Source organism: Primulina tabacum, chromosome 3, assembly GCF_025594145.1.
Source record: "Primulina tabacum isolate GXHZ01 chromosome 3, ASM2559414v2, whole genome shotgun sequence".
Taxonomy (NCBI): Eukaryota; Viridiplantae; Streptophyta; class Magnoliopsida; order Lamiales; family Gesneriaceae; genus Primulina; species Primulina tabacum.
Window position 1 is genome coordinate 8,772,971 of NC_134552.1, and position 12,892 is coordinate 8,785,862.

Sequence of the window (12,892 nt, forward strand, 5' to 3'; positions counted from 1 at the left end):
AGGGATTTTTATGGATTGGACTGTGAAGTCCAATGGCGCCCCCGTGTATGCACCATACGTTTACCACTGAACATCGAACTTGTCTTAAGACATTACTTGCGATACTGATGTATCCATACTTGTCTTGTGCATGAAAACATCTCCAACAAACTCTTATAATATGTTCTTTTATCACTCAGCTATTGCTAATAAAGCAGCTCACGTACCTAACGATCAAGTATTGTGTGGGGAGCACATTAAGAATGAAACAAACAGACATGTATAATAAGTACGCTAGTATAATAAAAAACTTTGAAAAATGAAACTAGCTACAAATAACCCAGTACACACTCAAGTAAACATTGCTGTGAACAGAACAGTGAAATGCAGAATTTACTATATGGAACTCCCAAACCCATCGTTGATGTTGGCAGATGATACAATCTGGAAGGTTAAAACATTAGGATGTTCAAAAACTTTCATACTGTGTTGTAATAACTAAATTTGCTCAAACACCCTGTCTCCATCAAAATCGAGCAAAAATATTCTCGTATAAACACAAGAAGGAATGATAAGAGGTTAAGATCGCTGACCAGGCTTGATATCTGTCTCATGTTCCCTCATTTGCTGTCTGTGAAGTCAGCATCGATGACATCTCCTTCAGGTCCCTTGCCTGATGATTCCGAAGAGGTAGCTCCTCCTCCAGGTGTGGGGCCGGTACCAGGTGTTGCACCTGGTTGGTTATATAATGATTGGCCAAGCTGCATAACCTCTTGATTTAGAGCACTCATTGCATCCTTCATTGCTTGGGTTGAGCCACCAGAAATGGCATCCTTAAGTTCTCCAAGTTTTACCTCAACCTTTTCTTTTACTGGGGGAGGAACTTTGTCTCCAAGTTCCTTCAATTGCTTCTCCGTCTGGTAAACTACAGAATCAGCCTGATTTTTAGTATCTATTGCATCTCTCTTCTCCTTGTCTTCTTTTGCAAATTTTTCAGCTTCATTAACCATTCTCTGCACCTGTAGTAACATATAAGAGCGCACTGGATCAGGATTAGGGGAAAAAATTGCGAGTTTCCAAATAAGTAATTAACGAGGGTTTAATAGTAGTCAAAGTTAAAAGACAGACTTTCATTTCATTAGCTCAAATTTAGCTTGCTGCTGTAGTGGTTGTAAAAGCATATGATATGGTGAAGACATCATAAAAAACTCTTACCTCATCACTAGGCAATGTGCTGGCACCAGTAATGGTGATATCTTGCTTTTTCCCAGTTCCCTTGTCAATGGCAGCGACAGAGAGTATTCCATTTGCATCAATGTCAAATTTAACCTCAATTTGAGGAACCCCACGAGGGGCTGGAGGAATTCCATCAAGACGGAAGCTGCCTACAGATTTGTTATCTCTAACAAACTCTCTCTCGCCTTGAAGAACATTTATCTCAACACTTGTCTGACCATCAGCTGCTGTTGAGAACACCTCTGATTTTGAAGTAGGCAAAGTGGTATTTCGAGGAATAATCTTGGTCATTACCCCACCAAGTGTTTCCAACCCCAAAGATAGTGGGGTTACATCCAGAAGCACTATATCGCTGACATCTCCAGCCAAAACACCAGCCTAAACAAATAAAATAAGCAAAAATGTTTGTCAAACGATGTTACCCAGCCAGAATAAGACAGCTAAAACAGGGTATGCCCAAACCTGAACTGCTGCTCCAAGGGCAACAACTTCATCTGGGTTGACAGTAACATTTGGGTCCTTTCCAGTCAATTTCTTGACAAGTTCCTGGACAGCTGGAATACGTGTGGAACCACCAACAAGGATAACTTCGTCAATATCACTGAAAGACAGCTTCGCGTCCCTCAATGAATTTTGAACAGGTGTTTTGAGTCTGATAAGGAAACGGTTTCCTCCAATAAGTTGTAAAATATTATATAATCACAACATGCTAATTACTCACAAAGATGATTGAGCTGACCTGTCCAGTAAATCTGAGCACAACTCCTCAAATTTAGCACGTGTAATAGTTGTTTCAATATGTTTCGGGCCATCAGCAGTGGCAGTAATGAAAGGCAAACTAACAAAACGAAGAAAACAACGTGAACAATTAAGCATGTAAGAAGTTGCAAAGGGTGTCAGCGAATTTTGAACAATAAACGTGCCTGATATTAGTTTGCGTCAAAGATGACAATTCCATCTTAGCCTTCTCAGCTGTCTCAGTCAAACGCTGAAGAGCTTGCTTGTCCTTCAAAAGATCTATCCCCTCATCCTTTTTGAAACTTGCAGCAAGCCAATCAACAATTCTCTGGATGAAATCCAAAAAAGTGAATGACAGCATCAACAATCAAATGCAGTTGTAAAATTAAATATGCATATTTCCAACATCACAGCAACAATGAGAAGAAAATGGAGAGTCATCTTCAAAGAATTAGCAATAAGAAATCTGAACCTTGTCAAAGTCATCACCACCAAGATGTGTATCTCCAGAAGTAGACAGCACCTCAAACACACCATCACCAACCTCAAGAACTAATCAAAAGGAAGAAGGAAAATTAAAAATAACTTCATGTCAACGGCCTAAACATTCATGAACTATTGAACACACTAGACAATTGTATCTCAAATCAAACACTAGTTCACAATATATTTGGAGGCGATAAAATAGCCAATGAATGCATCCAAGAAAATAGCAATGTTTCTTATAGCTTGTTCACGGGCCTCAACTAGAATTTTCATGACACAGTTGAGTACTCTTGTACAAGTAAAGAATTCTACCATTTTAAATATGGCATGACAAAAACTGATGCTTGAGCAGTTAAGCTAAAGCAGAAATTAATGCAAACGTATTAAAGAAAAAAAGATGGACACTATTTTAAACAACAAAATGAACAGGTAAGACAAGACGACAATCATGCTTCAGTTGAACAACAGAAAATGGGGAACCGGGACAAGGGTTGAGCTAGAAAATAAATGAGACATTCCTCACCTGAAACATCAAAAGTACCACCTCCAAGATCAAAAACTAGAATAGTTTCATTGCTTTTCTTCTCAAAACCATAGGCCAATGATGCTGCAGTGGGCTCATTTATAATACGGAGAACTTCTAAGCCAGCGATACGACCAGCATCTTTGGTTGCAGTTCTCTGAGAATCATTGAAGTAAGCAGGAACAGTGACCACAGCTTTAGTGACCTTGTTATTCAAAAACTTCGAAGCATCATCCACAAGCTTCCTCAAAACCTAAAGCCAGAGAGCGAAAGAAGAATTGCTTAAAACCATCCTTTGGCATTTTATACAGCACAATTATCATATTAATATATAGGAAAAAAGTTAAACCGACCATTAATTGAACTAGAGAACAACTATAAGATGCATTATTCACACCAATAAACTCAATCGTTAGGTGCTAAAGCAGTGTGCCATAAGGGTGCACTATCATTGATCTCAAAGTTTACATGCACAAGAGGAAAAAAAAATTGTTCTCGGGATAAAATATTAAATACTCTTTAACTCCAAGAACATGCGTCAAACAATCTAAGCACTCACATTTCAAAAAACATATTTATGAAGTTCATAAACTAAAAATTCGCACTGAATTTAATGCAATCAACTTGACCTCAAAAAAAGGATATCCTTTTCCAATAAAATTTCTACAGAAACCTCATCAACTGCGACAGAGTGAATAGCCTTCTCATCAAGAAAGACATAGAATGACCACTTTCGTTATAAAGGCGGAAATGACGAGTAGGTATTATATACACACCTGAGCCGAGATTTCCTCAGCAGCAAACTGTTTCCCAATTGCAGGACAATCGAGCTTAACATTCCCATTCTCATCCCTTACCACATTGTAAGAAACCTGCTTCGACTCCTCATCCACCTCAGACATCTTCCTCCCAATAAACCTCTTCACCGAGAAGAAGGTATTCTGGGCGTTCACCACCGCCTGCCGCTTTGCAATTTGCCCAACCAGCCTATCTCCGGCCTTCGTATATGCAACCACAGACGGCGTAGTTCGCTGACCCTCAGCGTTAGTCACAATCGTCGGCTTCCCTCCCTCCATCGCCGCCACCGCAGAATTCGTCGTCCCGAGATCAATCCCCACAACTTTCTCCGCAACCACACGGAAGTGACGGCTGCCACCTCTGACCTTGCTCTTGAGATTGAGACCAAACGACACCGAGTTGTTGAGCTTCGTCCCAAAAAACACAGTCTTGCTGGGATTGTTCAGTCTGTTTGAGGAAGTGAAGTGAGTGGTAGCACCAAGGGCGTGAATTTGAGCTGTGGATGAAGCCATGATTTGCAAAATCGGATTCTAAACTGCTTTAGGGTTTATAGACGAGTGGGGAACCTAGAAATTGGAGACGGTGGAAGGATGAGCGAGTAGCGATTTGGTGGAGGGGAAGGAGATAAGAGAAGGAAGTGCTGTTAGGTTTATGACTCTGCTCCCACCTTCTAGAAACCTCGTCTCGTCTACGCCTAAATATAAATAAATAAATAAAAAATTATGTTTCAACTTGTGCCAAGAAATCAGGAAAATTATTTAAATTAAGTTAAAAAAGGTAAGGTTTTTCTATATATCATAATCACACAGAAAAAATTATGTTTCAACTTGTGCCAAAGAACCTCGTTCTCGGTTCAGTTTGTCTATAGACAAACAAATATAGCAGCTCATGCTCTTGCCCAGCTGCTCGTTTCTATGCTAGTCCATCTATTTATTTTGAGACCCGGATTGTTTAATTGAATATTTGGATTTTTGTAACATTTCAGCGTTATTAACGAAGTTCATTTCAAAAAAAAAAAAAAAAACAAAACTTGTGCCAAGAAATCAGGAAGCAGACAAAACAAATAAGTCCTAGGGATAACGGATCAAGAATAAACAAACAAATAGTTTATGAATGTAGGTGCATATACATCATAAATAAATTACCTGACGGATTCCAAATGAAAGCATCTCTAAACCTCTGACCATCAATTTCAATTATAGGTACTAGGTTGCCTGCAGTTGGTCTGCAAAATGGTTCATAAATATCAAAGGAAACAAAAGAATAAAAACTCAATCCATCCAAATAAATTTGTTATTTGTCCACAGTAGAAAAGTCGGATATTTATTTACAGTCGGAATTTGACGGGGTTCTTGGATGTTCCCCATGGTGAGTGAGATTTCATGATTCTACTTCCACTGGGGGCCGGGCTCTTCAGACTCATGCGAATGATTTGATCAAACTCACACCGATCCATTGCAATCTGCTCCAGGCACCTTTGCACAGCCATCCAAACACACACCAATTAGCTCACAGTTTTTTTGTTCAAAACAATCATCGGTAGACTCATCTTAAAGAGTAGTAAACTGCCTGAAAACCACCTCTCAAGCCCAAATAAGATTTAAAAAAAAATTAAAATTCAAGTTTAGTTTTAAATTTCTAAAAACTTCAAACTTTGCACTCTGAAACCGGACTTAAATTTAGACTCCCAACCTGGTAACTTTGAGTTGCTTCCAAGACAAAATGTTATCAAGCAGCCAAGTGTCCTGGGATTTCGAGAGTCCCAAAATATTAAATTTCAAAATCAAATACACCTGCGTTGTTGTCATTCCTTTCGCATCCCATGTTTTCAAAAATTTACTCGCTCTTTTTCAAGAGACGCGACAAAAGCAATGCAACTACGAAGAAAAAAAAATTCTCCATGGGAGTAGCTAAACGCGATTCTATAGTTTTTCTTCAATCCACCGTGAAATAACGACGATTTTGAATGACACAATCCTGCAAAACGCATTATTCCAAACCCAATTTGAAATTCAATACAGAAAGTATTACAAAACCAACAGTTTGCCCCATTAAATTGCCCAATTATCACAAAATATAGGGGCCGTTCGAGTGAAGAAGGAAACTACTAAATTCAAGAACGACGAATTACCTTTCAGCTCAAGCTCAGTTTCAATCTTTCAGAGGCGGCTTCTATTGTCAGTTACCTCGTTTTTTAAAATAAATTAAATTATTTTTATTGCGAGTTTTTAGTTCTTGAATTTGTACATATTGCGTGTGTGTGTGTGTGTGTGTATATATTTAAAAAATTGATGTTAAATAAATTCTTTTTTGAATTCAAAATATTAGATTAAAATTAAAAATATTTTTATGTCACAAAAAATATGATTATTTTTAATTTAAAAATTAAAATATATATATATATAATTTTTTTATTAAGATAGAGATAATAAGATATCAATTTACTATCACGATTTTGGTGAAATTTTTATTTAAAAATATATATTTTTCGTAATTTGGAGAAATATATATTTTTTATTTATCAAAAAACGTATTATAACTCTAAAATTAGTTATTCTGGATCTCTCAAAATTAATAGTATAATATATAAATAATTAATCCAAAATGTAGTACATACACTATTAATTATTTAATTTAAACGTGAGTTCTTTGTAAATAAATGGTATAGTTGGAAATTAAATTTTTGTTAACCAAAAATTACATTTTTTACATCCAAATGTTATGTTAGAGAAAATTAGTCAAAAGCAATCCAGACCACCACAATTATTAGGTGTTGCATCACACGAGACTTTTGAATAACAAAAGTTTGACAGCTCTATTTTAAGTTAGTAAATAACAAACTCCAAAAACTACAACATAAGAAAAAAATCAACGTAAATAATTAAGATTTTAACAATATTAGATGAGAATGTTTTAAATTGTAATATTTTCACATACCAAATTATCTAACTACTATTATACATTGTCGAGGTGTCGCTGAGCTGTAAATAGCTCTGTAAATAGGTTGGAGAATTAATTTGTAATCCCTGATATTGAGGGAATTAGTTAGGTAGTTTCCAGATTTAGGATTGAGTTAGTTTCCTTATTTTTCTCTTGTAATCTCCTATATAATACCGTGTATTATATCAATTCAAAGAGAATGACATACAAAAAAAAAATTTTTTCTCTATTATCTGATTTCTCACATGGTATCAGAGCCCTAGGAATTTTTCTGGGGTTTCGTATTCTTCAAGCAGCCTTCATTCTGGAAATGAAATTACGGTAAGATCAGATCCACCTTTACACACACAACCTGTTGAACAAACCACTAATTCAACAACCGTTCTGGATCTTCCCATTGCTGTTAGAAAAGGAACCAGAGAATGTACTAAACATCCACTCTATCCACTATCTCACTATGTCTCTCTCAAGCGCCTATCACCAACCCAAAAAGGATTCATTGTGAGTTTGAACATCATTGCCATCCCTAACAATATGGCTGAGGCATTGTCAAAAAGGGAATGGAGGGATGCTATGAGAGAGGAAATGAGTGCATTAGAAAAGAATAAAACATGGGAGATCGTTGATAAACCGAAGGGAAAAAACATTGTTGATTGCAAGTGGATTTTTACATTGAAGTACAAGGCTGATGGATCCCTTGAAAGATATAAAGCAAGGTTAGTAGCCAAAGGGTACACTCAGACTTATGGGGTGGATTATCAGGAAACCTTTGCTCCAGTTGCAAAAATGAACACTGTGAGAATCCTGTTAGCATTGGCTGCTCACTTCAATTGGCAACTGCTACAATATGATGTTAAGAATGCATTCCTCCATGGTGATCTAAATGAGGAAATCTACATGAACATCCCACCGGGATTTGAAGGGGACACATGTAACAATGTGTGCAAGCTGAAAAAGGCCCTTTATGGGTTAAAACAATCTCCTAGAGCATGGTTTGGCAGATTTGCAAAAGTCATGAAGGAATCTGGCTATAAACAAAGCCAAGGTGACCACCTTATTCATTAAGCATTCGGCTGGAGGGGGAGTGACTGCTCTTTTAGTCTATGTGGACGACATCATCGTGACTGGAAATGATGAGAAAGAGAAGCATGAATTGAAGCTAAGACTAGTAAAAGAATTTGAAACAAAGGAGCTGGGGAAATTGAAGTACTTCCTTGGTATTGAGGTGGCACATTCAACACAGGGAATCTACATATCCCAGCAAAAGTACGTAATTGATTTATTGGCAGAAACAGGGAAGACTGGGTGTAAACCGATCTCTACTCCAATAGATCCAAACTATAAGTTGGGAGAAGCTAAAGAAGAACCAGCTGTGGATAAAAGAATGTACCAAAGGTTGGTTGGCAGACTCATATACCTTACTCACACTCGACCAGACATAACATATTCTGTAAGTATGATCAGTCAATTCATGCATGATCCAAGAGAACCTCATCTTCAGGCTGCTTACAGGGTACTGCATTACTTGAAAGGCAATCCGGGGAAAGGAATCTTGTTCAAAAGGAATGGCACTCTTACTCTGGAAGCCTACACCGACGCTGACTATGCTGGCTCCCTAGTGGATAGAAGATCAACTACAGGATATTGTACTTTTCTTGGAGGTAACCTAGTGACATGGAGGAGCAAGAAGCAGAATGTAGTGGCAAGGTCATCTGCGGAATCAGAATTCAGGGCTATTGCTCAAGGATTATGCGAATTACTTTGGCTGAGAATCATTTTGGATGATTTGAGAGTCCAATGGGAGGGTCCTATGAAGCTCTACTGTGACAACAAGTCCGCTATTAATATGGCTCATAATCCCATACAACATGATAGGACAAAGCATATTGAAATTGATAGACATTTCATCAAAGAAAAACTGGAGGAAGGGTTAGTGTGTATGTCCTATGTTCCATCAGAGAGACAATTAGCCGATGTTCTAACAAAGGGGCTGAACAGTTCGAGTTTCCATGATCTTGTATCCAAGCTGGGAATGGAAGACATCTATTCCTCAGCTTGAGGAGGAGTGTCGAGGTGTCGCTGAGCTGTAAATAGCTCTGTAAATAGGTTGGGAGAATTAATTTGTAATCCCTGAGATTGAGGGAATTAGTTAGGTAGTTTCCAGATTTAGGATTGAGTTAGTTTCCTTATTTTTCTCCTTGTAATCTCCTATATAATACCGTGTATTATATCAATTCAAAGAGAATGACATACAAAAAAAATTCTTTTTCTCTAGTTGTCTGATTTCCCACATACATTTTAAAAATTCTAGAAATATCTGCAACCATAAATAAAAGTTAAAAAATAAGTATTATGCAACAGCGAAGTTCAGCAGCTTACATTTGACCAGGAGTTGAAAGGACATTTGTAGTCATTACACCATTCTTATCTTTTTACAAACTTCTAAACATCAAATTACACATAGGAAACACTTAAGCACAACAATTACTATTCTGCTCAATTGGTTGACCCTTTATCTGAACTCTGCCAGTTGATTTCTTGTCTGCGGTTGGCTGGTTTCCCATTCTGCATAAATTCACCAGTCTCAAAAATTTACAAGGAAGCGATAAGAAATTGTAGGGATTCGAGGTGAAATCACGAAAATCCAGTCCATGAACATGTCATCATCAAATAAACTTAAGTTGAAACCAGTTGGATTTAAAGTAGTTCACAGCTCAAGGATCCCCCTCAAATTTCACGTCTTATTGGTACGAGGCTATGAGCAGTTTAGTATGTAATTATAGAACTTGTAATGAAGACCAACAATATTATAAATGCATAGATGAGTTCACTGATTACTTTTTCTTGATTTCACCGGCCATAGTCAAGAAAGCTTGCTCCACATTAATAGCATCTTTTGCACTCGTCTCAAGGAAAGGAATCCCAAGCTCATCCGCGAATGCCTGCAAAGTTTGGTCCAGAGTACGAGGACACAAATTGAGAAACGCGGTGAAAGATCTTTATATTAAACAGCATTTGAAAGAAAATGTGCGAACATCAAGTACAGATAAAAGTAGGAGAGGGTAAAGGTGAAAACAAAAGTCCACCTGTTTTGGCATATCGTTCACAAGAAGTGTCTCATATCTTAGCCCAAATGTAAAGGAAAAGTGAAACACCAAAAGAAAGAGCGGTGAGTAAATTCCCAAGATTTTGAGAACATTGAACAGAACTACACAATTCTAATTAAAACAAGATGTAGATTAAGCTATCTGGAAGTTTCGAGTACATTTCATGTGTTGTCATTCCTACTGATGTGATGGTTATCTCATTTGAAGTATCTCTCTCTTTATTTATTATTAATAATCTGATATCACACTGAAAAGAACAAATACAGTCCAATACAAAGATCGTGACATTTTAGAAAAATTCCAGCAAACTTGAAGAAATTAGGATGCCCCACCATATACACATTAGAAATTTCAATGCCCGTTACTTTTTATTATTATTGTTTGTTTAGAAACTCAGAACCAGAGGAAATCGAAGCCACTTATGCCCTCAACATATAGGAATAAAGAATTTACCTTTGCTGTTGCAGTGTCCACAACTTTGCTCTCGACTAAATCGCATTTGTTGCCAACCAAAAGCTTGCAAACACTATCATTTGCATATCTATCAATCTCATTAAGCCACTGCTTAACATTGTTGAAGCTCTCCATCTCAGTCACATCATACACAATCTATATGATTATAGTAAGTACAATTAATCTTTTGAAGAAATTAGGACAATCAATACATCATTATCTCAAAGAACAATTAAATGAAATAAAGAGTCCTTTGGTAATGATCCTGACAGTTTCCCACAGCGCTGAGATACAAGAGGATACAGAAACTTGGCTAGGGAAAAAATCAGAAACAGCATGTATATGGATATGCAGCATACAGAAGACCAAGGTAAACAATAATTTAAAGATGATTGCATTAAAAGAAGGAAAACTAGATACACGCGCACTTTTAAAATCTAAAATAAATGTATTCCGATTTTGAAAACCACTACCGAAAAAAACAGATGGCAGATAATAGTTAATCAAATCAAACATAAATAATCTAAATCAGAAACAAGGTAGAAAATGTATTGGGTCCAGGTAGCAACATTTGCACAATAACATGGTCATAAGACACCCCCAAACAAGAGGAAGAACAAATGTCCTAGAAACCAACTGAAGAAAATGAACGGTAGTACTTAGATTTACTGCAACATTTGGTGCCTAGTCAGTAAATTACATGTATTGCACAGTGTAATATAGTTAAAAAAAGTAATCGTCGCAGGTAAAGCAATGACTACTCCATAAAAAAATTCAACCAAGGTCAGGAACAGAGTTCAAACAAGGAGAAAAGGAAGAGAGGAGAAAAAGAATCAATGGTATGAGATTCAGTTAAGAATCAGAAGCTTAAAGAGCACTTAAGACAAATGAGAAGTCATCAAACAAGTTGTACAATAACTGTTCCGTAGACCACAAAGCACATGCATAATAGCTTTTATTGTTTCAGAAGAGTAAAAATACTTGAAATATCATACCCGTGATGCTTCCAACCATTGCAATTCATGCATACAACATATCTTCACAATAAAGTTACAAAACAAAATCCAAATATTGTGATTAAGCACGAAATTCAAGAATAACTATGAGTCGTCTTTCTTACAATGATCCCATGAGCTCCTCGATAGTAACTGCTAGTAATAGTCCGAAACCGCTCCTGGCCAGCAGTATCCCACTTGAAATACATTGAAAAAAACACACCATTAGGTATTAAGTATACTACTCTTTTTCATTCATGATTACAGTGGTTACATTAAGTATAGCACCACATAGAACAGATCACACTGTTGAAAAAGTACAATCACTGAACTATTGGATATATGAGAGCAAAGCTTGGAATTCTTCTATTGAAGAAAATCTGATTCTCTATTTACGTTTCCGCAAAATCATCTTGCTTCTTAGATTATCTGCAAATTAAAAATACGTGTTTAAACTTCGTTTCTTTTAAAGAGAAGCAACCCCCTTGGTGATCATTTAATGAAATATTCACCTCTCAAAAAAAGGTTGTGAGAGAATTTTAATACATCAGGAGTAACTCATTTAAATCATCAGGCATAACTCACAATTACAAGAGTTTCCACTTCTATGGATTGCATAGAAGAAGCTACGTGAATACTGTGCTAACAGCTAAAACTTTTCAATTGAAGAAAGTGATCAAAAAATAAGAAACAACTCAAATTATAACACTCTGAACACTATATGTATGAAACAACTCGAATCCACAAACCGCAATTTCACAAACACAAACTCGAAAGGATAAAAAAGATCACGTGCTATTATCTACATATGATTTAAAGCGGTCTCAAGTAAGATTAACTCACAATTTGCAGTTTGATTGTCTTTCCATCCAACTCGATTGTCCTGATTTTCTGCATTTATAGCCCACAACATGATAAAGTTAACTCCCTTGTACGAAAAGAAGCTACACTGACTACTCGGAATGGTTTGGAGCTATAACTTACAAAATCAACTCCAATGGTGCTAATATAGCTGTCCACGTACGAATCATCCTGAACACATTGATCCAACGATATTTATTTGGCAATAACAGTAATTATTCTATCTAAAACCACAAATAACACCCATAATCCGATGGTCTAATTGCTAATTTCAATTCCATAAAATAACTTCTCACAACCACCAATGGCCATTATAAATGGATTACATTTCTTATTCCTCACAATCTTGATCCATAACAGAATGCACTCAATTAGGCATGCAGAACCCCTCTATCCACGAAAATTACTTGAAATAAACAGAAACTAAATCAAAATTGGGAAGGTAATGAAACGTACAGCGAATCTGAGAAGAAGACAAGACTTGCCGACCGAGGAGTCACCGATTAAAAGAAGCTTGAACAAATAATCGCTACAAAATATTTTCAACGAGAAAAAAAACCGTAATATCAACAAAAATGGATTCAGGAAAAATATGACGAAATTCAGACTCAAATATTTCTTACTATTCGTTGCTCATCTCTCTCTATCCTTTGGCTTCGGAGGAAAAATGTTTTCAGGTTAGGAGTTTTGAGGGAAAAATAATATTTAATGATCTGCTTCGTTGTTTGTTTCTAAATTAAATTGGTATTATAATATTTGAATTTAATTTTTAAACA

General features: G+C 36.5%; 3 protein-coding genes and 1 long non-coding RNA gene across 4 annotated transcripts; 1 reads left to right on the forward strand and 3 right to left on the reverse strand.

The window, feature by feature from the left end:
- Nucleotides 1–347: 347 nt before the first annotated feature.
- Nucleotides 348–4,272, reverse strand: LOC142539966 (stromal 70 kDa heat shock-related protein, chloroplastic-like). Its single transcript, XM_075645761.1, has 8 exons — nucleotides 3,739–4,272; nucleotides 2,963–3,215; nucleotides 2,426–2,505; nucleotides 2,139–2,281; nucleotides 1,955–2,053; nucleotides 1,678–1,867; nucleotides 1,195–1,593; nucleotides 348–998 (listed from the first exon to the last, which is right to left on the reverse strand). The coding sequence occupies exons 1-8, from the start codon at nucleotides 4,270–4,272 to the stop codon at nucleotides 600–602; spliced, it is 2,097 nt and encodes a 698-aa protein (XP_075501876.1). The 3' UTR covers nucleotides 348–599.
- Nucleotides 4,194–5,813, reverse strand: LOC142539968 (uncharacterized). Its single transcript, XM_075645764.1, has 4 exons — nucleotides 5,453–5,813; nucleotides 5,092–5,235; nucleotides 4,906–4,985; nucleotides 4,194–4,454 (listed from the first exon to the last, which is right to left on the reverse strand). The coding sequence occupies exons 1-4, from the start codon at nucleotides 5,566–5,568 to the stop codon at nucleotides 4,327–4,329; spliced, it is 468 nt and encodes a 155-aa protein (XP_075501879.1). The 5' UTR covers nucleotides 5,569–5,813; the 3' UTR covers nucleotides 4,194–4,326.
- Nucleotides 5,814–9,030: 3,217 nt separating this feature from the next.
- LOC142539969 (ras-related protein RABD1-like) lies at nucleotides 9,031–12,846 on the reverse strand. Its single transcript, XM_075645765.1, has 8 exons — nucleotides 12,740–12,846; nucleotides 12,573–12,645; nucleotides 12,240–12,287; nucleotides 12,099–12,146; nucleotides 11,381–11,452; nucleotides 10,261–10,416; nucleotides 9,539–9,642; nucleotides 9,031–9,265 (listed from the first exon to the last, which is right to left on the reverse strand). Exons 1-8 carry the CDS (start codon nucleotides 12,751–12,753, stop codon nucleotides 9,172–9,174), a joined length of 609 nt encoding a protein of 202 aa, XP_075501880.1. The 5' UTR covers nucleotides 12,754–12,846; the 3' UTR covers nucleotides 9,031–9,171.
- Nucleotides 9,193–9,685, forward strand: LOC142539970 (uncharacterized). Its single transcript, XR_012819000.1, has 2 exons — nucleotides 9,193–9,315; nucleotides 9,349–9,685. It is a non-coding gene; the product is annotated as an uncharacterized LOC142539970 (long non-coding RNA).
- Nucleotides 12,847–12,892: the final 46 nt, after the last annotated feature.

What these genes read in the sequence shown, in the direction of transcription:
- LOC142539966 (XM_075645761.1), bottom strand. Translation starts at nt 4,272, where the DNA reads ATGGCTTCATCCACAGCTCAAATTCACGCCCTTGGTGCTACCACTCAC. An exon ending in CTGAGGAAATCTCGGCTCAG is followed by an intron (nt 3,216 to 3,738) that starts GTGTGTATATAA and finishes CTCTGGCTTTAG; the next exon opens with GTTTTGAGGAAGCTTGTGGA. An exon ending in TTGACGCAAACTAATATCAG is followed by an intron (nt 2,054 to 2,138) that starts GCACGTTTATTG and finishes TCGTTTTGTTAG; the next exon opens with TTTGCCTTTCATTACTGCCA.
- LOC142539968 (XM_075645764.1), bottom strand. Translation starts at nt 5,568, where the DNA reads ATGACAACAACGCAGGTGTATTTGATTTTGAAATTTAATATTTTGGGA. An exon ending in AACCCCGTCAAATTCCGACT is followed by an intron (nt 4,986 to 5,091) that starts GTAAATAAATAT and finishes ACCATTTTGCAG; the next exon opens with ACCAACTGCAGGCAACCTAG. An exon ending in TTTCATTTGGAATCCGTCAG is followed by an intron (nt 4,455 to 4,905) that starts GTAATTTATTTA and finishes ATTTATATTTAG; the next exon opens with GCGTAGACGAGACGAGGTTT.
- LOC142539969 (XM_075645765.1), bottom strand. An exon ending in GTCTTCTTCTCAGATTCGCT is followed by an intron (nt 12,288 to 12,572) that starts GTACGTTTCATT and finishes CAATGTGTTCAG; the next exon opens with GATGATTCGTACGTGGACAG. An exon ending in GCACCATTGGAGTTGATTTT is followed by an intron (nt 12,147 to 12,239) that starts GTAAGTTATAGC and finishes CTATAAATGCAG; the next exon opens with AAAATCAGGACAATCGAGTT.